This window comes from Rattus norvegicus, chromosome 1 (genome assembly GCF_036323735.1).
Source record: "Rattus norvegicus strain BN/NHsdMcwi chromosome 1, GRCr8, whole genome shotgun sequence".
Taxonomy (NCBI): Eukaryota; Metazoa; Chordata; class Mammalia; order Rodentia; family Muridae; genus Rattus; species Rattus norvegicus.
Window position 1 is genome coordinate 265,571,454 of NC_086019.1, and position 24,683 is coordinate 265,596,136.

Sequence of the window (24,683 nt, forward strand, 5' to 3'; positions counted from 1 at the left end):
TTATGTCTTGGTCTCTTCCTCCTTGGATAGTCTTGATGATTTCTTCCTTCTTGGCCTGGAGGCGCTCCTCCCGGTGCTTTCGTGCTTCCTTGGTCTGAGACCTGCGAGCCACAGCCTGGTCAGCCTGGAGCTCCTTGTGGGCCTTGTCTGCCTTCAGTTTGTGGATCTGCTCTGTGAGAATCCGCTTGTTTTTGAATACATTCCCTTTGACCTTCAGGTACAGGCTGTGATACAATCTTCTTAGATTCCCGGAATCTCCTGAGAAGCCAGCTCAGGATCCTCATCCTTCTCATCCAGGTCAACTTCTCGGGCATCCGAGCGTTGGCAATACCCTTCCTCTTCCCTATGCCCATGTGCCTGCCCTTCTATCGGGCCAAGGTGTTTTTCCGGCAGCAGGCCCAGGAATGGACAGTCACGGGCTTCTGGATGATCAGTCCTTCTTTGGTCAGCTGACGGGAGTTGGCATTGTCGATTTTGTTGGTCTCATTGGGGTCTAACCAGACCTTCTTTTTTACCACAGTGGAGGACACTAGAGGCAAGCCTCTTCTGCAGCCTGAGCATGCTCATGGCTGCAGACACAGCAGCAACAGGGAAGAGCTATTTTAAAAACTTTTTATCAGTTCTTTGTGTGTAGAAGAATTTTAATCCAGCAATATGGCTGCTCTGGCAAGGGATCCCATCCAAAGATATGATCCAACTGGAATGCAGACGCCTCCTGGATTACAGTACGATCTGGCTAGAACACACATAGGCACTCCCTTAGTGCACACCTTTAATCCTTAACGATGAAGGTATGGTTAGTTTGTAGAAGGAGGCAATCATGTTGAAATTTACATCTAATTGAGGGGCAGACAAAGTCACAAATCAGAGAACACTGGGGTTCAGATCCTGAGTTTTGGTGTCTATAGAACTGGTGTCTTCATGCACTCCAGCAGTTCATCAATGGAGTAGATGTTGGGATGGACCAATTCAAAGCCCTGGCCGTGAGCCTGAGAGATTCCTGAACTGGTTAGCCCTCTGGCTCTCCAGTTCCCCTTACCTCAGGGCCAGCTCACCTAAGTCCCCATCATAAGGGCCAGCTCTACTGTGCTGCCCAGGTGAGGAGAAGGGACAGCTTCCTGCTCTCTTAACCTTGCTGGGGACAACTCTCCAGACCCCTGCTGGCGGTGAAGGCAAAAGAGGGGAGGTGATTTCTTTCTCATACAGCCATGACATAGCAGACAAGAGGCAGGGCCAGCTCTCCCACATTCACACCCTCAGGGCAGCTCATTTGGAACCCCCTATATCCAAGGTCAACTCTACTGTGCTGCCCAGGGGAGGGGCAGGGTCTGCTCTCATGCTCTCGTGACCCCAATCTCCTGCCTGTAAGGATCTCCCTTAATCACACTACAGCACAGGAGGAGATTGGTAGAGGAGTCATATTCTCAGGGCAGGCTCACCAGCAACTCCCACAGAGCACTGCAACTGACTAGGGGTGGAGTTAGGTTTCTTTTTGTTCTTTTGTCTTTTTTTTTTTTTTTTCCAGAGCTGAGGACTGAACCCAGGGCCTTGTTCTGGCCTTGCTCTGGCCTTGCTCTCTACCACTGAGCTAAATCCCCAACCCCGGGGTTAGGTTTCTTGCTATCATGATGAGATGCCAAATCTTTTAAGTTCAGACTTCATTTTAGAGAACCTGACCTAGGTTTGAACTCAGGGAAATGAAGAGGCTGGTACTTAGCATTAGTTTCCAAGTTGTCCCCTCTCCCCTCAACAAAACCCAAGCCTAGCTCCAGTCTCTAGGCTAATCCCCAACAAGACCAGTGTCTCCAGGTTATTCCTCCAACAAACCTGTACCCCCAGGTTACAAGCCCACCCCGTGCCTAATGCCCACCAATGCAGAGAGGAGCAGAAATCGAGTTTATGATGTGACTCCCAAGACCTTGCTGTGAGATGCATCAGGTTGGTTTCTGTCTGTTTTCTTGGGGATCACTAACATTTCCCTGTACAACAATACCCCTAGGGCCAGCTCTCCCACGATGCCCAGGTGAGGGCTGAGGCTAATTCGCACAGTCCTCAGACATCAACATCCGGGCCCCAGACTGCAGGTCAGACCACTGCAAGGCCACAGACCCAGACGTCCCCCTCCACCTCCCCGGTAGCAGCCCAGACCAGGAGCCCACCATGGTCCCAGTGGTATCACTGGCTACTCATAAACAGACTGTTCCTCACTCCCTTCGAGTTCTGCCTCTCTTCGTTGTACCTGCATCCTTCTGTTTCTCTTTCTCTTCCATTTCTCCACCATTTACTTGCTCCTTATGGCGCCAAGGCTCTAGTGGTCTCCGAGTGTCTGAGATCATCTCAGGAGTGCTATGCCTCTCTCAGGCATTATGGTGCTGGGTGGGGGTTATCTCAGGCACGGTCTGTCCCTCCAGGCCTGCACTGCTCCAGGCCAGAGGTCAGCTCGGGCTAGCTTCCTGTCTGAGCTCCCACGGCTCAGGTCTGGTGGTCATCTTGGCCTCACTTCTCTCCCAGCCACCTAAGTGACCCCAAGGGAGGGTCGACTGTTTCGAACTCACTCCCAGGAGGAATTCTTCTAGTCTCTGTCTTGTTCCCTACCCTGGAACCTGTCTCCATGGCACTGGACCAGTGGTCATCTCTGGCTTGATATTTTTCAGGGAACATTAGGTTATTAGTCATTCGGATGTTCATAGGTTGACTCTCTGTCACCTACCAATGCACATGTGACACAGCAGCCACGCCTGCAGTGCCTCTAGGGACAGGATGTCTTTCATTCTTAATTAGCATACAAAGAAGTTTCATCTTGGCCATTTTCAATAGTTTGGGAGTTTCTTATAAAATTAAACACACTAGGAAAGAAGGGCTGTGAATGCCTTTCTTCCCAGCACTTGGAGGCAGATGCCGGCAGATCCCTGTGAGTTCCAGGCCAGTCAGGGATACATAGTCAGACCTTACCTTAAAGAAAATAAAATACAATTTGAAAATTTAACTCTTTACTACACAACCCAACAATTTTAACCTTTGATGTTTACCCAAAGGAGCTTAGAGCATTTTCATCTAGAAGCCTACATTGAATGCTTACAATAGCTTTACAATGTTCATTTCAGACACAACGGTGACCATTTCGTTGCTACTGGGATGTTGTTCAGCATGTGAGTGGAGAGAATGCTATGTCCCAACACTGGAGCAGAATTTAGGAGTTCACAGAATGAACTATCAAGCCACCCAGGAAAGGCCAATACCAAGAGCAGGGACTGCCAGGTGCCAGAAGTCATTCATGGGGAGAAAGGCATGAACTTGGGGCACATAAAGGATATTTAGGGGAGTGAAACTTTTGTGCGGCCCCTGATGATTGATGTGTTATATATGTGTCAAAGCCAATAGAATACACAACACCACCGAATCCTAGTGCAAACTATAGACTATGGCTTTTCAGAGTCGGCATACACTCAGTGATGTTAATGCGTGTACCGTTCTGGTAGAGGATGCTATAGTGGGAGCAGGCTTTAATCAGTATGGGCTTGAGGCATATGGAACTCTACTTTTTTATTCAGTTTTGCGGTGAAAATAAAGCTGCTCTAAAAAAGTTTACTAAAAAGAAAATAAGCCAACAACGAAACCCATCCAGAGATGCTATGGTAAGTTCTATATTAAATTTTATTTAGGAATACATATTATATAAAAGTTTTATTTCACAATTACATAGATAATGCTCTGTGTCTGGTGTCCATGTTTGCTGCAGATGACTGTTGCTTCTATGGGGGAAGAGATTAAGAATGAAAGGGACTGGGACTAGCTACTCCCAGCTGTCCCTGGGGGCTCTGAGAGGTGCCCAGCACCTTGGGTACGTCACTGTTCAAAGCAAATGAGGAACTTGACCCTGCGACTGTTCTCAGGGACCGTGCTGCACATGGATTTCATTATTGATGCCTGCTGTATGGAGCCCAGCTGACGTCTGTGACGGCATCAGTATCCGGCTTCCAATCTCCACTCCTTAAAATATTTCTCCATCGTGTTCCTGGACTGAAAGGTGCCGACGTTTACGGTGGGTATGATTTTCTGTGGCTTTAGCCACTGGACAAAACGCTTCATTTCTAAGTAGCTGCTGTGCTCACTATAGGGGATTCCTGTAACATCAGAGGGAAGAGATTATTTTCTAAAAACCAAACTAATAAAAAAATATATATGAATATATATATTATATGAAAAAGCAATCTAGAATATTATTCTAAAAAAAAAACCCCCTCTGGTATTTTAGTTATGATAAAAGTAACTTGATGCTATGCTGTGTGGTGGTGACACACTTCCTTAACAACGCACTTGGAAGGCAGAGGCAGGCAGATTCTGAGTTTGAGGCTAGCCTGGTCTACAGAGCAAGTTTCAGGATAGCCAGGGCTACACAAACAGTCTTGAAGAAAAAAGAAATAACACCCCTGCACACACATAAAACCTTTATTAGTCTTTATGACTAAGAATGATGAAAATATTAACTTATCATAAAACTCAGGGCACACAGAAAACAAAACCACTATGTTATAATGCATATACCTAGACACATGCATTTTTGGAGAACTACATTCATTTGGGATTTTCTTCTTCCTCTAAACCAGTGGTCTCGACCCCTTTGGGAGTCAAATAAGTCAGAGGGTGGCTTAGACCACTGGTAACCACAGACATTAACATTATGGTTCCTAACAGTAACAGCATCACAGTCCTGAAGGAGCTGTGAAGATAACTTAGGCTGGGGTCAGCACGGTGTGAACATTAAAGGTCGCGGCATTGGGAAGCTTGAGAACCACTGCACTACACTCTCCCCTCAGCCGTGAGCTTCAGGAAATCTGGAGGAAATCGGAAAATGGGAAGAAAGACACACAAGGGCCTCTGGTTCCTAGAGTAAGCAATCCTCAATACAGCTTTACATACAGAAAAAGCAAGACGCGAAACAAGGGCTCCTAAAGCCCCTTTATTGTCTTTTCTTAAAGAGCAATGGAGGGCTCTGAGAGTGAACCGGTCCGTTAGTGGTGACATGCAGCTCATCCCTACCCGACATTCTGAGGGCGAGGGTAAACCTCCCAAAGGGAGCCTGCACCAGCTGCCACCCTGCCGTCACCACATCTAACTCACCTCTTCCTGCCACAACCTTGCTGCTTCCTGACAGCGCGGTATAAAACCACAGCATTGCCTGTTTCAAGTAACTATCGTTTCCTCTAAAATCACCGACTGTCACATGCAGTGGCCTGCGCTGGGCGGCACTGGACACTCACCAGCTCCGCTCCCTCATGCTGGCTTACAGTGCACTGGGCAGGAGCTCAGAGTTAGAGGGACCTGAAACTCTTGGGTTGCTAAATTCTCTGCTACCCGTTTCTCTTGGTTGTTAATTTTACAGTGCTTTAAGCATTAATTAAGTTAAGACAGGCATTCCAAGTGCATCTCAAGGGAGAAGCTCTGGACCAGAGAGGTGGTTCAGTGGTCAGGATACTTGCTACCACACCTGATAACCAAGTGTCACCCCTGGGACCCAAACAGCAGGAGGAGAGGACTGACTCCAGCACGTCCGTCGTCCTCTCATCTCCACATCCACACCTGGTATACACGCACAAATGAAGAGATGTCATAAAAAGGAGAAATGTCTGGAAAACGGGAAGCTTGAATGACTTTACCATATATTGCTATGTTTCCTTTTGTCTGGGGAGTAATATCTGCTATGCTCGTTATGTTGTTAGAGTGTGTCCATCCTGTAGGTCGGAAAGCCAAAATCTGATCAAATTTCCCACCACACTTCTTCAAGTGGTTCTGCAAACCCTGTTAAATGAAAACAGTGCATTGACCGTTGGTCAGCGTCAACAGAGATGGAGTCTGTGGAATCAAACGGCGAGATCAGAGGCCTGGCACAGGCAGTCACAGATAGCTTCTGTTGCAAGACTGCCGTGCAATGAGCCAGTGCCATGCTTCGAAAGAGACAGTCATGGGAGACACATACAAGCTCCTCTTTCCTTCTTTCTGGAACTGGCCAAGGCAGCATCTGGAAAGAAGCCCTACAGGTCATTTGGGACCTAAGTAGCTGAGTGAAGTGAAATCTGATCTGAGTTAGCTCCAAAGCCACACAGAGACATTAATACGATAACAATAAACAGAAATGCAACACAAGTCTGTGAGCAAAGCGACACAGAGACACTAATACAATAACAATAGACAGAAATGCAACACAAGTCTGTGAGCAAAGCTGAGGGGAGCTGAGGAAGGGCACAGCAATCCGCTGAGGTGGTACTGTACTGTACCCAGATTTTAAAGATGTCCTGTGGCATTCTTCCTGGGCACTTGCTGTTTACCTCAAACATAAACTGGACTCATCTTGGTCTTCAGGGCGCTGTAATCAGAGGTGATGTGCTGTCTTACTCATTGCTTTTTCTGTTTTGTTTTTGTTTGGTCTTTAGTTTTTGGAGGCAGGGTTCTTTGTGTAGCCCTGAGCATCCTTCCTGGAGCTCACTCTGTAGACCAGGCTGGCCCCAAGCTCCCACCTGCCTCTGCCTCCCAAGTGTGGGATTAAAGGCGTGTGCTACCATTTCTGGGCTCAGTCCCTGTTCTATTGCTCTGCAGAGATGCCATGACCAAGGCAACTCTTATAAAGGAAAGTATTTAATTGGGGGCTAAAAAGAGGGGGGGGGGGCGGGGAGACAGAGAGACAGAGAGACAGAGACAGACAGAGAGACAGGGCCTATCACAGGTTTTTGAAATCTCAAAGCCCACCCCTAGTGGTGCTTCCTCTCACAAAGCCATACAAACTCCAACAGAACCACACCTTCTAATCCTTTCAAACAGTGCCACTTCCAAGTGACTAAGCACTCAAACATTTGCTTAAGTGGGGCATTCTTATTTAGATCACCACATTCCACTCCGCTACCCCCATAGGTTTGTAGTCATATCATACTGCAAATGTATTTAGTCTGACTTCAGAAGTCCCCAGTCTCCCACAGACTCAACGTTATCTACAATTCCACAGTCTGTTGAGACTCACCTGTTAAACACAGCAGGTCAAACCTCAACTTCTACAACTCCACCCCTGACGTCAGAGCGCTCTCCAGATTTGCAGCTCCTTTTGGCGTTGTGGACTGCGACACATTTCACTTACTTGGACTGGTTCCACATCTGGTCTGCTGCCCTTCCTGAAAGGTATCCCTAACATCTTGGGGTTTCTAAGGCAATCCAGACTTCACCTTCATAGCTTCACACAAAGGCCTCTCTGGACCTGCATGCAGGGATATCCCTCACACCCTCCTGGGCTCAGTGACTTTCCTTAGCCATGGAGGGAGACATCCCAATTCCTTTCTTGTATTCTTGACTCTAAACCCAGAACCGGGAGGCTGAAGCTGACAAGTTTTGCTGCTTGCTGGGGCTGGAACAGGACCCTGTGTTCACCTATGTCTGCATCAGCTTTCTGGCTCTGTGGCTGGTGGTCTCCCTCACAGCTTAAGCTTTTCCTCAACTCCTTCTCACAGGTTGGAAGCTTAGCTGGGTGGGGTCTTCCCCTGAGGCTACTGCTCCATTATTTCTTTTAGCATCTGGCTTTTCTTTAAACACTGTATCTCCTTGAGCACAGTTCTCAGCTCCACCAGACTTCCTGGTGCTCCCTTTCCCCTCACTGTACACTGTGTACTTCTCTTTGTCCAGCGTGCTCCTTTTCACTATAGATCAGCATAAGAGTGATTACCAATAATCGTATGACACAGTCAATACTAGACTATCTTAAAACTTTCTCAGTCAACACCATTTGTCCAAAACTCTTTAGCCTAGGCAGATTTTTAGGATAAGGACAAACCCACCCATGTTCTTTGACAAAATACCAAACAAAAGGTAATATTCTCACCCTCTGACACTTCTCAGGCGGGGCCCTCACAATTCACATCGCCATCAGCACTGTCTCCCAGGCTCCCCTACTAGGGTGGCCCATCAAGCCCGACTTAAAGTGTCCAACTACTTTCCTAGTTCAAACGTCCCGTCCCATACCTCCATCAAACAGAATGGCGGGAACTGTCACAGCGATACCCAAGTGCCTGGTACCAACTTCTGCCTTAGTCACTGTTTTATTGCTGTGAAGAGACATCACAACTAAGGTGACTCTTATAAAGAAAACGTCTAGTTAGGGGCTGGCTTACAGGTTCAGAGGTTTAATCCATTATCAGCGAGGCAGGGGGCATGGCAGGCACAGTGCTGGAACAGAAGGTGAGCCACAGAGACAGAGACACTGGGGCTGTGGTGGGCTTATGAAACCTCAAAGTCCACCCCCAGCAAGACACTTCCACAACTTCTAGTCTTTCTCAAAGAAAGTGCCACTTCCTGATGACTATGCATCCAAACACGTAAGTCTACAGGGGCTACTCTTACTCAAACCGCCACACCTGCTCCTCTTGTAAGTGTTGAATAAATTAAAGGGTCTCAGCTAAAGTCATAACGGGCTACATTTCAAAAACCTCCTTTTGAAAGACTAGAGACACTCAGCTGACCGCAACAGTGGCATGAGAACGGGGTAACGCTGACATAAGGGAGCTATTTTTAGGTCAACACTTTAGAGTTTAAGGTTGAAATCTAGGATTTCAAAAGTGTAGAATGAATTAGAATGCGCTTTGTTGATGAAGTAATTGTGTGTGTGTGCACGAGTGTGTGCACAAGCACATGTGTATATGTGTATAGAGGACATGGGGTATGGGATATCCTGCTCTATCATGCTCTGCCTATCCTTTGAGTTGGGGTCAGTCACTAACCTGGAATACGCTGATGGCCAGCACGAGCCACCTTCTTGTCTCTGCACCCCCAGTACTGGGGCTGCAAGCACTTGCACCTACTCCTGGCCTTTATTGGGTGCTGGAGATGTGAGTCCCGAATGTGCCTGCACAGCATGTGTTCATCTGCTGAGCTATCCTCCCAGCCCCGCTGGACTTCCGTTTGTACCAACCAAAGCTTTTATTAATTTGAGGAAAATATAAAGATATCTATCATGAAAGGACCATGTTTCTAGTCAGCTCCTAACTTAGATATTAAGAGCTGGAGTTGCAGACACTGATGTTATAGTAAACATCTCTAGCATTGTACGTTTCCCAGTTCTTGTTTTAGTTGTTTGCTTAAGTACTATTTTCCACCACCTCGCCCTCAGCCGGGTGACAGTAAACAGAGACCGCAGATGGTAATGATGATAATACGTGTAATTGTACCCATTGTCCCATCAACTGGAGTCTAGTTGGCAGCATCCATTACCAGCACAGGGTGCGCGCGCGCGCACACACACACACACACACACACGCACACACACACACACACACACAAAACGCCCATGTGTCCGAACTACCTGAAAGAATTAAATGAGAACCAATTTTTGGTTCCTATGAGACAAATCAGTTATTCTAAATATAACATGTGATATAAGCCAGTGCTACAAATAGAAACTTGTGGTTGCTTGAGCCAAATCTACAGAGAAGGCTGCCAGCAACCTCTCACTGAGCATCAGCTACAATTGTAGGTCTGTTCTCCTGAGGAGAGTTATTATAAACAATTGAGTCAACACAAAACCCCTGATTTATGACTGCCTCCCCATGTTTATTGGTAACCAGTGTGTGAGGAAAACGCCTTGGCAATGTTGCCAAGGTTTAGTTCGGGTCACCAGCAACCCCCACAGCATCTCTGTATTGTGTTTTACCACATTTGGTCAATAAGGGTTAAGTCAGAGGTGGTGGTCAACCGTGAGACACCTGTGAGACCTTGGGACGAGCGGTGAGCAAGAACTAAGCATCATTTGCAGCGTCTCAGCCTTTATCTTTAGATATGTGAGTGCATGTGATTGGGTGTGCTGTGTGTGCTCAGGTCCAGGTACACAATGGGCTTGTGGTGGCCAGAGGGCTATCTGTGTGTCGTTCCCTGGGACCCATCTACTGTTTAGCCAGGTTCTCTCAGTACCTGAAGCTTGCCAAGTGTTCTAAGCTACTGGTCAGGGTGCCCTAGACATCCAGCTGTCTCTGCTTCCTGGTGCTGGGTCTACAAAGCACATATTATACCCGGTTAGTGTTTGTTTCTTTGTTTTTAGCATGGGTCTGGGATAGAACTCAAGTCCTTGTACAGTGAGCATGTTACTGACCCCACACTCTAAAACCCTTTAAAGATTCCCTGAATACCTGGGAAACTCCTGGGTTTGTCTTTTAACAAGAAAGCCATTATGTCTGATGCAGTACAGATATTTGGTAAACTTGGTTATAATCATTAAGATATGATATTACGGGGCTGGGGATTTAGCTCAGTGGTAGAGCGCTTACCTAGGAAGCGCAAGGCCCTGGGTTCGGTCCCCAGCTCCGAAAAAAAGAACCAAAAAAAAAAAAAAAAAAGATATGATATTACAATAATCATTGGATTCCACTCCTCTGTGCCTGATAGAGTAGGACTATTCAAATCTCCCCACTATCTGCTCACTCCTAGGGAGGATGGGAGAGTCCTGAGGCGGGAAAGAGATGCTGCTCTAAGCCCACACCCACAGCGGGCACAGGAGGTTAAGAAGGTGTGGCTCACCCCTGGAGCTTCCCAGCCCCACCCTTCAGATGTGCCTGGAGGGACTCCACCCACCCGCCCTTATCTTTCTTAGACATTCATCTGAGACCCCTAAAACACAGACTTTTCATACAGGATGAATTTTTAGTATAAACTCCCAGAAGTGGTAAAAGAAGCTGAGAGAGTAGTAATCCTTTAGACAATAGCACGGGTAACTCCCTTCTCAAGAAGGCCAGCCTGAATCAGCTCTGCAGAAAGCCTTCCAGTCTGCCCTGAAAGCCGTCTGAGTTCCCGCATAGAAACTGTGCTTGAGGTTGCAGTTGCCTCAAGATTTATTTCTGTTTAGCCCTGGAACGATAAAAATACAGTCTAAAAGCAGCTCCCGAGGACCAGAACACTGTAAAGCTACTGGCTGTCAGGAGCCATCGAGTCCTTTTTCTGAGCAAGGCTGCTGAGAAGCCTCGCTTCGCCAATTACTGCCTTACCTCCGTGTCCCCATCGGGGTCACCTCAGTGTCCCCTCCAGGGTCACCCGTTTCTCACTAGTCCCACCACAGCAAAGCCACTGAGTTCTCTGAGGAAGCCACGCTGCGTGCCCAGCCCCTGGAGTACTCTGGCCGCACAGCAGCCGGCTCTGCTTCTGGTCTCTGTTTACCTCTCCTTTGCTTATTCACTGTGTTTTTTCTCTTGGTGTCTAGGCAGCAACTGCCAGTGTTAAAATCCCACAGTTGAGCAATTTTCAGTCTACTTACAAAATCAAAGTTGGGCAACACTGCCATTACCAAATTCTACAACGGCCACACCATCCAGAAAAGAAGCCCTTTATCCCCGGCAGCTCATGCCATAGCGTGTATTACTACTCCATCATTTTCGTGGTTGAAGAACGCCCTGCTTCCTGGATACATCACATTGTATTTGTTCATTCACTATTTGATGGTTGTCTCTGCTATTGGGCTGCTGTGAATCCTGCTACTGTGAGTTCTTCCACAGTTTCAGGCACGGTTATTAATAAGCATGATTTAGAACACAATGCAAAAAATGTGGTCTTGCTTTTGCCATATTCATGCTTATACACAACATTACTGTTTCCATTGGCAGGTGTCAAAATGTTACAAAATGCAAAGAAAAAAATCCTAGAACTTAAATCTGAGAGATAGGCCCCCAAACCACAGGGACGTATCAGACCTTCCATATCACTGTTTGAGCTTATACCTGGGGATTCACACTAGAGCTTCCTGTCAGAATACACCAGCAGTTCATGCCAGTATTAATAGGGGCCAAAGTCAGAACCAAACAGAACAGGCCTGAGGGAAAAAACTTACAACTGTCTAACCCCTCCCTCACCCCAAGATGACTAGGAAAATGGTCCTGAAACAGAGCCTGGATGACCAGCTAGGACATGCTTTTCTATCTGTGTTTCTTCCTTTGGGCTAACTGTCTATGTCTGAAGTCCTGGTGGCATGGGAATTACCCAACAGAGGTGTATACACAGAAAAGCTAAAACATCAAATGTTTTTGTCGGGGGAGGAGGGTATTTTCAGAATTCTGACAGAATTTCTTAGAGTTCTATTAGGATAAATACCTTTCCAGTGCTTACCTTAAAATTGATTTGCATCATGGGGAGGAGGTGAACCAGAGAGTTGCACATGTCTGTGGTAATGAGGGAGCTGACTTCGGGTATATTGAGGCACTGCAGAGTTTTATATTTTTCCTGGGACATGCCCACCTTTGAACCTAAAACATCGGCAATGGCTGTAGACAACGCAAAAGAAAAGAAACGATGAAACCACAGCTTGTTAAACAGAGTCACAACTTACTCACATTTTAAAGTACAAAATTACCAAATAAAAAAAGCTAATTCACAAAACGAACATTCTCATTTTAACCACAAATCACCAAATGATTTGCTCATTGGCTACGTGTAATTAACAACGAGAGGGCCAAAGAATTTACTTTAAAGAGCTGATTACTTATCAATGAAAAGCTACAAAACAAGCATAGAAAGCAGATGTTGAAATGGCTCAGTAGCTGAGAGCACATTCTGCCCTTGCAGCTTGGTTCCAGCATCCTACTTGGGCCGGCAGCTCAAAACCTGGAATTCCAGCTCCAAGGTAACTGATGGGATCCTCTGGCCTCTGTGGGCACCTGCACTACCATGCACAGATGCAGATACACACACACACACACACACACACACACACACACACACACACACACACACACACCTGACTGAAAGTGCAATTGATCTTAAAAGAAAGCAAAGAAAGCAGCATAGACAGTCAGATGGGAAGGAAGAACACTGGCACGTGTGAGAGCCCTGGCCTTATTACTTCATCTCTTGGAGGTTGGCATGGTGTTATCACACTTAAGAATCAGGGACCACTCTGCAGGAACTAAATGACACATCTATCACCTAGACAAACTACAGGAAGACAGAAACAATCACCCAGGAGCAAAAGTTAGATTGTTCTCTGCTGGCTCGCTGGTAGGTACAGCAAAGAATGATGCGGTATGGCTATGCAGTGAGCGCCTTAAAGGCTGAGACCACGGTGACGCACGGACTACCTATAGACATTAAGTGTCAAGATGTTCAAACTTGTCAAACGTTCCCGCAAAGTTTAGCCTCCCGGTTTAGTGTCGAGCACTATCCATTTTTCCTCTTCAAAGGTAATACTGGATCATTTCAGAAAGTATCAAATGCGGGAGCAGGGCTGAAAGGGCCCATGCAAGAGTCTGATCTTTATAATATATTAATGTGAATTAGATACCACTGCCACCCACCTAGGAAGACTTTCTCCTTTCCGATACAGTACGTGCCACAGACAATAAGGGCACGTGGGTTTAGAGTTACAGCCTCAAAGGCAGTGTTGATGGCAAACTGGATAGCCTCCTGCTGAGACGGGAAGGTATATTCTGGGCTGCAGTATCTGTGACAAGGAAATGGTTCTTACTGACGGAGGAAGAGCTGCAGCTCTGCTCGGATGCTTACAAGACAACAAACAAACCAAGTTCATACTCCAAGAACACAACTACTAAAACCACCCAGTCCCGCACTGCCCACAATGGAAATACGTGCAACTGCCAATTTATGCACAATAGTGATTTTCACCATACATTTTTTAATTATGTTTTTATCATCCTCAAAGAAGTTCCGTGTTTGAATATTCTTCTTCTCAATAAGAATATATTTTCTCAGTTGACCACTTTACTTATGAATGACAGAACTCAGTATCTATTTTAAAACCCAAGTCACTGTCAAAGAAAATACAACTGATATTTATAGACAAGAGTTCTGACTTAATAAATAAGAAACTAAATATAAATTTAATCTAATATCTCAAATTAAAGGTGGTATACACATGGTTATTTCCTTTCATAAACCCATAAATGCATGCATCACAAGAATACAGCACACACAGGGGCTGCAGAGATGGCTCATGGGTTAGGAGTGCAGATCCTAACCTGGCCTGTAGCTCCAGGGGCTCTAACAGCTTACCTTCCCACTGGCACCTGCTCCCAGGAGCACAAACTCCGACACAGAGTTAGAGATAATAAAACAAATCTTTTAAAAAACACACAACAGATCCAGCTGGACTGTGTGCTCAAAAACACCCAGTGAAAGGCTGGCTCCCAGCTACTAATTATCTGTATATATTTTGAGATGAAGAGGGTGGTTTTTTCCAAAGTATAATATACTATAAGCACTGAACAAATGATTTTTTCATGATTGTCAGAACTGTTTTTGGTACTCAGTCATCAAAAAGGGGAACGAATCTCAGTCCTTCCTTCTAACACAAAGAAATCCAGAAACCCGTGAAGAATAAAACTACACGTCTTAAAAATGTTACTTTAATTTATCTACCATTTAAAGAACATAACATGTCACTGAGAACGAACACCCACGGAAAGACTTGTTTTTGGTGTTTCTGCATTTTTTGGAAAGATAATCTTTTACTGAAATATCTTATCCAAAGAATCCTTGAAATGTTTATACACTTGAATCCCAACAAATCAGTGTTATTTTAATACATGGAATTACATTGTATAGTACAAATATTTAATACACGGAATTACATCGTATAGTACAAATACATATAATTTCTGTCACTTCTATCTTAGTAAGGCTAAGATCACATAATCTAAACATGAACATTTAGTTGGCTGTATTTGTATCACTGAAGGATTCAAAGGTATCACTTATAGATTACCTTTTTAAGAAAAGAATAAAAGTAATTCCAATACTCATAAGCAAAACCCCACTGTGGCCTCTGTTTCCTCTTTATAACTATACCCAATAACTATATGGACACTTCAGAAAAAACAATAATTTAAAAGGTGTTTTCCTAAAGTCTGTCCCCCAATTTTCTTTTTAGTAACAGGACTGCCTATAACTATTTTCAAAATTAAAATAACAAAAAATTATGACCTATAATTCTAAATTTGCCTTTTAGCAGGTTTTTTAATGGCATTTCCTTTTGATAAACACTCTTAAAACAAAGTTGCCTGTAGACCACCATTTAAATGATCTAAGCAGATGCTTAAATTACCCACACAACTCAGGGCAGAGCTATGGGTGGGACAAGGGGGAACACATAAGGTTTCTCACGTGGTGTCTAGGAACAGTGTGTGGACTTTGCGGCTGGCAAGGAGAGAGCGTTCCATGCTGGGGTCTGCTCGGAAGTCTCCAGTGTGCAGTGTGACGGCACCGTTAGGAAGCTGGAAAAGGATCATGGTAGCACCTGGACAGCTGGGTACAAACATTTTAGAGGCACATGCAGGGAACAGACAAAGCACATCTCTCATCATCAACAGGAGAATGGCCTCCAACGGCGGCCCCGTGTGCAGGGAAGGTAGCTCACATCTACAGGGTGCACATTTACAAGACGGTACCGTCTTCAGGATAGGCTGGCCTGGCTTCTAAGCCCTTAGGACAACTTCTGTCTGATCAGAGTTGGCTGAGACCCTAGCTTGATCGAATAGTTTATGTGAACTGTGTGATCTGTGGTAAACATTGCAGTAAGGACAACTCTAAAAAACATCAGAACTCAAACTGGCGATCAAAAAAAAAAAAAAAAAGAAGTATCAGCAAGGCTGGAAGACATTTTTTTTTTCTTTTTAAAGACTCTTTTTTTTTTTTTTTTCTTTTTTTCGGAGCTGGGGACCGAACCCAGGGCCTTGCGCTTGCTAGGCAAGCGCTCTACCACTGAGCTAAATCCCCAACCCCCTTTTTAAAGACTCTTAACATGAGAATATTGGCCTGGACTTCAGCAAATCTAGATTTTGCCTTAGTTCTTTTCCAAGATGTTTATGGTCTCTATAGAACAGGCTCACATCCCAGAAAGAAGCCTAGTGGGTTGCTGTGTTTGGGCAACATGAATCTTGATAGCTCCATACAGTGCGGGGTAGAGATGCAGATGGGAAAGGGATGGAGAGGGAGAGGGAAGAAGAAGAAAACGAAGGAGGTGGGTAGAGAAGGGGGCAAGAAAGACAGAGACAGAGAGACAGAGAGAATGACAGAGAGACAGAGAGAACGACAGAAGGACAGACACAAAAAGACACAGAGAGAGACAGATAGACAGAGCGAGGAAGACAGAGAGACAAATAAAGACAGAGAGATAGAGATAAAGACAGAGAGAGACAGAGATAGAGACAGAGAGACACACATACATATATACATACATACATACATACATACAGAGAGAGAGAGAGAGAGAGAGAGAGAGAGAGAGAGAGAGAGAATGCTATCCATACCAATGGAAAAAGAAATCTTCCAAATCTTTAGAGTCTAAAATTAAATGATTTATTTTTTTTTAAGTTTAAAAGTAGGGTGGGAGCAGCAGGCCAATCCTCTGGTATCCAAATAGAATATAAGATTTTACTTTACCTAAGTTAAGGAAATTGGAAAACTTCATCTTTGAAGACCAGTAACAAAGTGTTCTTTTTTTAAAATATAAAGTGTTGCCAGTCAACTGTACAAAATATAACAAGACAACGGATTTACTCTACATTGTATCTGATAGTGAAATTGTATTTTCAAAAATAGAAATAGGGAGCTGGAGAGATGGCTCAGTGGTTAAGAGCACTGACTGCTCTTCCAGAGGTCCTGAGTTCAATTCCCAGCAACCACATGGTGGCTCACAACCATCTGTAATGGGATCCAATGCCTCTTCTGGTGTGTCTGAAGTCAGCTAGTGTACTCATATACATAAAATAAATAATTCTTTAAAAAAATATGAATAGTATTTACTCTGGTTTAAGAATCCAGATTGTCAGCTCTAGGCTCTCGGACAAGCATGCCAAGAAAGCCATTTTCTTTTTCCATGCTGTTTAAGGCAGGCACCTCTTATGGCACTTGTGTGTTGCCTACAGTGGTAAGTGGGTCACTGAGGAGACCTTCATACTTACTGATTGGCATCCAGCAAAACAACCTTCACACCGTCCACTATACATTCGGTGTCCATCGGCAACTGATGTATGTATTGTTCCTGCACACGAAGCTTCTTCTTCAACAGACTGCCAGTGATCTGCAAGGCAGGGTGTGTAAGAAGCTGGTACTGTATCATGTTCAGTGGGGGCCACGGTGTGTCAGTGCTCTCTGGTTTCCTGCTGTTATGCATGTGAACCCTCCACAGCAGGCACGGGTCTGTGAAATTCCCATGTCACTCTGCTGCTTGTTCATCGGAGAAAGGCCCGCCGTCCCTGCAGGACACACGAAGCACGTCCTGACCTGGCCCTTGCCCTCCACTGTTGGTTTATCTCCTCTGTTTCTTTGTGGTGTGTTCTGGATATTAACTTTCCGGAAGCTCAAAGTACGGATTTCTGAGGTGCCTGGGCCTCTCCACAGACTGCCTGATTCATTCTTTCACTGAGTAAAGAGGACACTTCCAGAGCCCTGTGAGGATTCCTTCGCATTCTAGCTGAAGCCCCGGGGAACTGTTAAATGTTCACGATCTAACAACCTGTTCAAGGTATTTTGCACCATGAAACGTCTTCTAAACTCCAGCTGGGGACAGAGTCTGAGGCACCACTGCTGTGGTAATAACCCTGCTCTCCTTTACCGGAAGGTACAAACTCCCGACATTAAGTATTGTGTCTCTGTATCTACCTAGGCACTCAGGTGCATGCTTCTCAGTGAGACTTGGCTTAGTGACTATACATACCCACTTGACTTTCAAACCTGAATGGCCAATCTGCTTAGCCGTCTTCTCCAGCACAATGCTGGCTCTTCTAGTTTTCAATAGCAACGTTTCTCAAGGTCACAACATTCCATAGAGTTTAGAGGACTGAAACTTACCTCGCTACAATAGATCGGCCGTGTGAAGTCCTTCGACAACCCAGCATAATGATCAGAGTGGAAATGTGTAAGGAAGTAGGCAGTGCAGCCTTCGATCTCGCCATACTGAAAAGCATCCACGGTGAAGCCAGTCCCTGCAAGGAGACGCCCCGCAGTGGGGTGAGCAGGAGCCAGGGGCTCACACACCTGGGTCCCCGCTAACTGCCGGGCCTCTCCACTCTGCTCCTCTCACTTATGCTTCAAATTCACTATGAGTTTCTTAAAAACATCCATTTATCAACAGGGAGGAATAATTCCTGTGTCTGCTAAATATTCCAGTGTAGAGTCTTGGGAATAATCTCCCCCCAAAAATAATAATAATAATTAAAAAATACTAAGTTACAAACCAATCATTTCATTTCCCTGACTAATGCTTTTGCAGTACTGATACTTAGGGGTAGGTAGGTGACATCTCTAATTTCTACCAAGCATGGAGAAGAGAATCAGTTAGAACTTCAAAGCCATGAATTCCAAAGAGGGGGTGAGGTTGATAGGCTTCTCAGGGATCAAAAACCATACCAAAGTTTGCAATCCTCCAAAGAGCCAAAGTAAAAGAAAAGACAGGTAATATTATCTGTAGTCCTTGGACTTCCTTTTGGGTTAGCGGAGGAGGAAGGAAACGAGAAGGGGTTGCCTCGAAAGTCTTCCCGGAGGAAAAATGACAAAAGTGAACTTGAGAAACACTGTTCTAAAATGTGCTTATGGACGAAACAGTCAAGTGTGCTGACCGCTGATAAGCAGGCAAACTGACTCAGCCTCACCACACTTTCGAGGCGGCCAATATGTACACGTGCGTACGTAGCATGTGTAAAGTATAAAAAATGAAGTGTGATGATCACTGAAAACAGAAGCAGCCTTGGTCCCACATCAGTGAGGTATTTCTGGGCAGTATCAGAAGCTGAGTGAATTCCTGCTGTTCCCTAATAGAAGAGTTAGTTCCTGTTAGCAATAGAATTCAATTTTCCTATGAACTTATTTATCTGTGAAGGCATGGGCAGGTACCCAATTGGAACATAAAAAAGCAGAAAACCCTAGGTTCTCGCACTGCTTTAAAATTGGCCTTTGTGGTAGGTAGAGCCTGTTCCACTCCCCCTTTTAAGCCACTAGGCCTGTTTATCCTCAGCTTTTGTTATCTTTACACCGACATCTTACGTCTTTAAGGTTACGTGGAATCTTCACTGTTCACATGCCTTTCTATAATGGGTACCTAATCACTATAGTATCCTATAGAAAATGGTTAATAAAAATTTGCTGATAATGGAGAAAAAAAATTAAAAAAAAAAACCTGAACGCTAATTCTGTTAAAAGATTCCCAAAGTATCATAAAAAGCAAATATATATTGTATATACTCTACACAAATTATTTCAACGACAGAAATGTGACGTTAAACATTGCTGTGTCTTCCCTGACGAGCTGAAGCTGGTATTTCAACTTACCGGGGATTCTCTTATAGAACGGACATGTTCTCCTCGATTCCCCTCCACCAGAGGACTCGGAAATGTTCACGGCCCCTCTCTGCGTCCTGCTGGGAGTCCGTCTTGCAAAGGCTTTGCTTCTCCTCAAGCTGACTGCCCCCAACTCTGGATTGTTAGTGAGGTGACCTGACCTTCCCTGGTATGTTCCTTCCTGTGGTGAATTGGACTTTTTATGTCTCTTTCTTCGATGTTGGGCCCTCTCTCCAGACAGTTCCATAGAGTGCTGGCTCTCATTTAAATTCTTTGCATCAAATTCTAAGTCACTTAGGGAGCTCTGCGCTTTCCTCTTGCACAACCGGGGCCTCTTTTCACTGGGACTCACAACTGGACTGGCCTTTGGCCCTTCTGACGCTCTTTCCCTTGGTGATGTGTCTTGTGTTTTGGGTGGCAGTCCAAAAAACACACCTATGTCCATTTGCTTCATTACTTTCTTAGAAGGTTGGCTTGCACTGCCCTTGGGGCTGGAAGGCGCTGTGCTCAATGACTTGTTAAGGGGCGCGCTAGAGGGCCTCTGTGTGTTCGAGCAGGCACAGTTAGCGCCTGGAGCACCCGAGCCCTTACTCCATAATCCTCTCCTCTGACTTTGGGTTGGATGCAAAGGCAGACGCTCGCCTCCCTCCTTTTCAAGTGGCTTTGACATGGCACTTAGAAGTAGTGGCAGCGAGGTATGACTGCCGGCGGCCGACGTTTCAGTTTTCTGTTGCTGATGACGTGATGCAAGTGAGTGGAATTTTTCTGGCTTTGCCTTGGTGGTCTGGCAATTAGGAGTAGCGCCTCCCACTGCCGACGGCGCAGGTGAAAGCAAGAGGAAGGCGGCATCTGTATCTGATGGGTCCTCTCCGGAAAGCCGACCCGAGGTGCGGGAGATGAGCTGGAAAGAGTCATTTCCTGTACTGCCTCTACTCAGCGCACTACACCCAGCCTGAGCGGCCAGGGTCTTCGCTGTGGGCTGGATCCCCTCTGCTTCCTCTGGGAAGGGACCATGAAGGTTTTCGAACGTGGCAGAGACATCTTCTAGGCTGCTGTCTTTAGAGCTTTGGGTGAAAAACAGCTCCTGCTGTGAGTCGTCCAGCTCTTGGTCGCAGTTGTAAGTCTCCTCGTCACTGTGCAGCGGAGAGTAAGAGATCTCGAAGTCGCCGCAGCCATTTTCTGGCAATGGCAAACCAGTACTCCCTGACTCGCTTTGGCAGTTGAAGGCAACCTCAGCAAGGGGAGATCCGCTTCCCACCAGCTGGTCTCTCTTAACAAACTCTGCACGCTGTGGAACCAGTGACTTTTGGGAACGTGGAGAAGAGGCACTCTTCCTGTTGGTTTCAGCTGGAGGCTGGGATGTTTTTAGACACTGTATCATCAACAAAGAATCTTCTAACACTTTTCTTGAGTCCTCAGTTTTCAGAAGCACAGACCGCCTTTCCTCAAGGTTACAAGAATCTGGCTGTGCTGCAGCGAAGCGCCCAGCCAACGCCTGCGAGGGGCTGAGGGGCTCCTTGCTATCTCGACTTTGAGCAAGCAGGACGTGAGTGTATTTCTTATAGTGGGAAGGAATTGTGGAGCTACACAGCACGCCGTCAGGGCACTCTGGAAATAGTTAAAAAAGAAAGAAGATCATTTTATACACTAAACCTTGACCGCACTAACACCATAAAGTAACTACTAGGCACAAAACCACGGTTCACCATTTGGTTTTGTTTTTTTGAGACAGGGTCTCTCTACAGAGCCCTGGCTATCCCAAACTCTATGTAAACCAGGCTGTCCTTGAACTGACAGGTATCTGCCCACCTCCCAAGCGCTGGTATGAAAGGTGTGGGCCACCATGCCTAGCCCTCCATGGGTCCCGTCTAAGAACTATGGCAACATCTATGGCTAACTGCCAAAATCAACATTAAAACACCAAAAATTAATCCAATATATTTTTACAAGGTTAAGCCAAGTACTTTTATATTGCTTTTCGGATCCTCTTTCCACAAGGAAATTTGAGGTAACTTAGAAACAAATAGTCAAAACTCATTCTCCATATAGTCCAAGGAGAACTGTCTGTGTGTTAAACATGACATTTATCTTAAAATATCATAAAAACATGGCACCACTCCTGTTACTGACACATTTCTGTGAGACTGAATCATCTAAAACTACCTTTTAGTTCCTCTTCCGGTATTCTAACACGCATGATGAATACAACACGTCCCTATTTAGAAACCAAATGTATTTATAGTTTTCTATCTGATTCAAAAGTAGGAGAACAAATTGAGCCCGTAGGAATGCTCATCTTTAAAATGTTAATACTATCCAACTTATTCGGTCCTTATAGGAGTTATGTAGGAGCAAGTAGAATGTTCAGTGACATTTATGGCAACTGAGGAGTTGAGACGCCAGCTCAGTCAATGAAGTACCTGCTGTGTACACGAGGACCTGGGTTCCGATTACCAATGTGTACATAAGCAAGTCAGGCATGGTTACAAGTGCCTATAATCCCAGCACTGAGGGGACACTGACAGGAGCCTCGCTGGGCCTTTTCTTACCTGTGTCCGAGATGGGTGGAGAATCCAAACACTCAAAAACATGCCACCGGGGTGTCTGACCTAGTAATGAGGAGAAGGGCATCTGGCAGCTAGGGCAGTGTCCATCATAAAGCGGGCGCACCTTTGGGGTCGCCTGCTTGCCTCTGTTTGTTCTACATTGCTTTTTTGGTGTTGTCTCTTTGCTCTGAGACTGCTGAATGTCGTCTCTACAGCTTGAATTCTGGCTGGATCCTGCAGAAATCTGACTGTTTGTTTCTGCAAGGCACACTGGATGGTCCTTTGTCTCGCCAGGATTTTCTGAAGTTCTCTTTTTGTTTCCTTTTCCTTTGGACTGGTATTTTCCATCTGTTGCTTTTTCAACAGATTCTGAAATATTTTCAGAACAACTATTTGGATGTACTGGTTTGGGTTTTCTTTTAGATTTATATTCCCAGATGTCTTCTTCCCAAAACGCGTCTTCTAACATGGCAAAAATGATTTTTTACGAGCGTGGCACTAGTCTTTGGTGAATTCACAGTGCATTTCTTATAATGAAATTTTAATAGGAAAAAAAAAGTAACCAAAAGTCAACTAATTTGGTTGGAACTGAAAGCTTTAGTGGTACTGGCCCACAGCCCACTTAGTACCTGTGAACAACTGCTGTTCCATTTATACCACAATAAAAATTAAGAGAATCCACCACAGGGTAACATCTGTACGGTTTTCTTTACACCATGACACACTATTTCATTCAGGTTTTTTTTTTTAACTTTCCAGAGCTTGATTTATGAAAATAAGAATCAAGAATGCCTCAAATGTTAAGCACTGATGGAGAAGTACCTGGCTCGATGACTTTAATTGAAAACAGGGTCTATATAATGGTTAGGAAGCTATTGTGGCTCTCATTCATGTGGACAAGTGTCCATTCACAAGTCCAGTCACAATCCCTAGTCTACTGAGTGCAAAACTAGTCACGCCATAATCAAAGAGGTGTTGGTTACAACCCACAGCTACCCTTATACGTCCCTCATGAATCCAACCAGCTTCAGTTTCCTGGGTCAGTCCATGTCTTCCTCCATCATAGGATCAAACCCTGCACAGTGAACAAAGTTCAAACAGGTGAGACTGTACTCCACACCCCTGGGGCTGTCTGCCCCGAAAGCCATCAGCCACCTCTGTAGACCTCCAGAGAGGTCAGATACCAGAAAATTCCTACAAGCTCCCTCTCTTTGCCTTTGGATCTGGGGTCGGGGAAGGTCAATGAAAGGGTCCTAGGTTATTCTGAGGTTAAGCAATGCTAGCTCTCAAAGGGCCCTTCTGCGGCTCGCCCACTCCCCTCCAGCAGTCCCTCGCGGGCACACCTGGCCAGGCAGCATGGGGACCAGCTGCAGCTGCTTCCTCTCGGCGCCGCCTCCGCTCGCGGGACATTCCATTCGCGCCCGCACTTTCAGCACACCCAGAGTCACAGCACACTTTATTTTTGGTTGTTGTTAACAACACAAAACCACTGGCCTCACTGCCTACATAACAAAGCTTCTCCTCTGAGTATTGCTTTACCCTATTTACCTTTCGGGTCTTTCTTGGCGGGAACGCAGTCCCGCTGTCACTGCCGTGCCGAATCAGCTGATGTCAGTTTAAGAGTGGGACAACTGGGGAGGCTTTTCTTAAGTCGGCTCTTTTTTAACTTTGCACATAGTTATTTGAATTTTATTTGTCTTGGAAACCTTGTCGGGCTCCAAAGGCAATGGGTTCCCAGTTCCTCTAGAGCGGGATCCCACAGCCTTTCCCGTGTCGAATCAGGCGCTCTGAACGTCCAGGCTCCACGGCCGCCCGGAACCTGGGAGGGGCGGGGGGTGGACAGCTCTGGAGTTTAATTACGCGCCGGGGAAGCACGGCCCTTTGGACTTTGGCGTCTGAAGGAAAGCTTAGAGTAGGCGGAAGCGTGTGTGGCGCAAGTCCGGGCTGGTCGGGTCCCTTTCTGAGACAAGAGGGCGGCGCACGCTGGTCCGACCCGCGCCTTCGGACCCGGAGCCCTTGGGAGCTCGCGCAACATGGCGGTCCCCGGAGCGCGCGGCGCGAGTCTCTCGGGTCTTCTGCCCGCGCAGACCTCTCTAGAGTACGCCCTGCTGGACGCCGTCACCCAGCAGGAGAAGGATGACCTGGTCTATCAGTATCTGCAGAAGGTGGACGGCTGGGAGCAGGACCTAGCGGTGCCTGAGTTTCCGGAAGGTGAGGGGCTGGCGTCGGGGTGGGGGCCGCTCCCGGGTCCTCCCCTTCCTCAGAATGGCTCCCTCCCGCCAGCAGTCTGGAGATCTGGTGCCCTGTGGTCCGCCCACAGCCCCGAGGCAGAGGAGCAACCCTCGGAGGGGTTTCTGCTGGGCGGGGACCAGTGTTTTGCATCTCTGTCTCGAACCCTGCGTGGCCTGACGTCAGTGACCACAAGACTCCGTGGAAGTGTATCGATCAGTTAGTTTCTACGTGCCACAGACTGTTTTAAGCACTTAAGGGAGATCTTAGTACAACCCACCGGGACCCTCTTACTAGTCTTGTTTTACAGTTAAGGAAACCGAGGCACAGGCACGGCCAGGGAACCTGCCTGTCTAATAACCCCTAAAGTTGAACTGCAGACTACAGACCTTACATCTGATGCTTCTCTAGGCCTACCGCGTTCCCGCGTTCAAAGTGGTGAACCTGTTGAGCTTTAAAATTTGGAGTCAATTTTAGCTTAGTACTCATGTTTGAATCCTAGCTGTGGGAACTGTTGGAACATGGGAAATAGTTACTCCCAGTAGTGCAGTTTAAACAAAACGCTCCTTTACCATTTTTGGTTGGGAGTGTCATTGTTTAGCCTAC

General features: G+C 46.0%; 2 protein-coding genes and 2 pseudogenes across 20 annotated transcripts in view; 1 reads left to right on the top strand and 3 right to left on the bottom strand.

The window, feature by feature from the left end:
- Positions 1-567, bottom strand: Rpl19-ps2 (ribosomal protein L19, pseudogene 2; annotated as a pseudogene).
- Positions 568-2,667: 2,100 nt separating this feature from the next.
- Positions 2,668-2,760, bottom strand: LOC120100457 (small nucleolar RNA SNORA17; annotated as a pseudogene).
- An 873-nt stretch (positions 2,761-3,633) lies between these two features.
- On the bottom strand, positions 3,634-23,534 carry Dclre1a (DNA cross-link repair 1A). 11 transcript variants are annotated; one of them, XM_006231635.4, is made up of 10 exons: positions 23,397-23,534; positions 21,852-22,923; positions 19,294-20,910; positions 17,818-17,951; positions 16,929-17,047; positions 15,130-15,270; positions 13,305-13,450; positions 12,121-12,275; positions 5,658-5,799; positions 3,637-4,124 (listed from the first exon to the last, which is right to left on the bottom strand). In XM_006231635.4, exons 2-10 carry the CDS (start codon positions 22,315-22,317, stop codon positions 3,964-3,966), a joined length of 3,081 nt encoding a protein of 1,026 aa, XP_006231697.1. In that variant the 5' UTR covers positions 22,318-22,923; positions 23,397-23,534; the 3' UTR covers positions 3,637-3,963. The 11 variants fall into 11 exon arrangements, 9 of the variants coding, with proteins under 9 accessions (NP_001099671.1, XP_006231697.1, XP_006231696.1 ...); XM_006231634.3 differs by having other exon boundaries at positions 23,192-23,447; NM_001106201.1 differs by lacking the exon at positions 23,397-23,534 and having other exon boundaries at positions 3,634-4,124; positions 21,852-22,446.
- The window catches only part of Nhlrc2 (NHL repeat containing 2), a 60,733-nt gene continuing 59,511 nt past the window's right edge, over positions 23,462-24,683 (top strand). For 8 of the 9 annotated variants that reach the window (XR_010066447.1, XR_010066446.1, XR_010066448.1 and 5 more), the window contains exon 1: positions 23,882-24,059. Coding sequence is in view for 2 of the 9 variants with exons in the window: in XM_039110139.2 (XP_038966067.1) it covers positions 23,882-24,059 (178 nt within the window). In the remaining 7 variants the exon portion in view is untranslated. Of the gene's footprint in view, positions 24,060-24,683 lie in introns of all 9 variants that reach the window. The other variant, NM_001107444.2, reaches the window with a different exon arrangement.

Bases quoted from the DNA above. Each gene is read 5' to 3' on its own strand.
- Dclre1a (NM_001106201.1), bottom strand. From the start codon at position 22,317: ATGTTAGAAGACGCGTTTTGGGAAGAAGACATCTGGGAATATAAATCT. The intron at 12,276-13,304 runs GTGGGTGGCAGT...CGTTGTCTACAG, and splicing joins AAAGGAGAAAGTCTTCCTAG to CCATTGCCGATGTTTTAGGT. The intron at 4,125-5,657 runs GTAAAGTCATTC...CTGATGTTACAG, and splicing joins AGGAAACATAGCAATATATG to GAATCCCCTATAGTGAGCAC.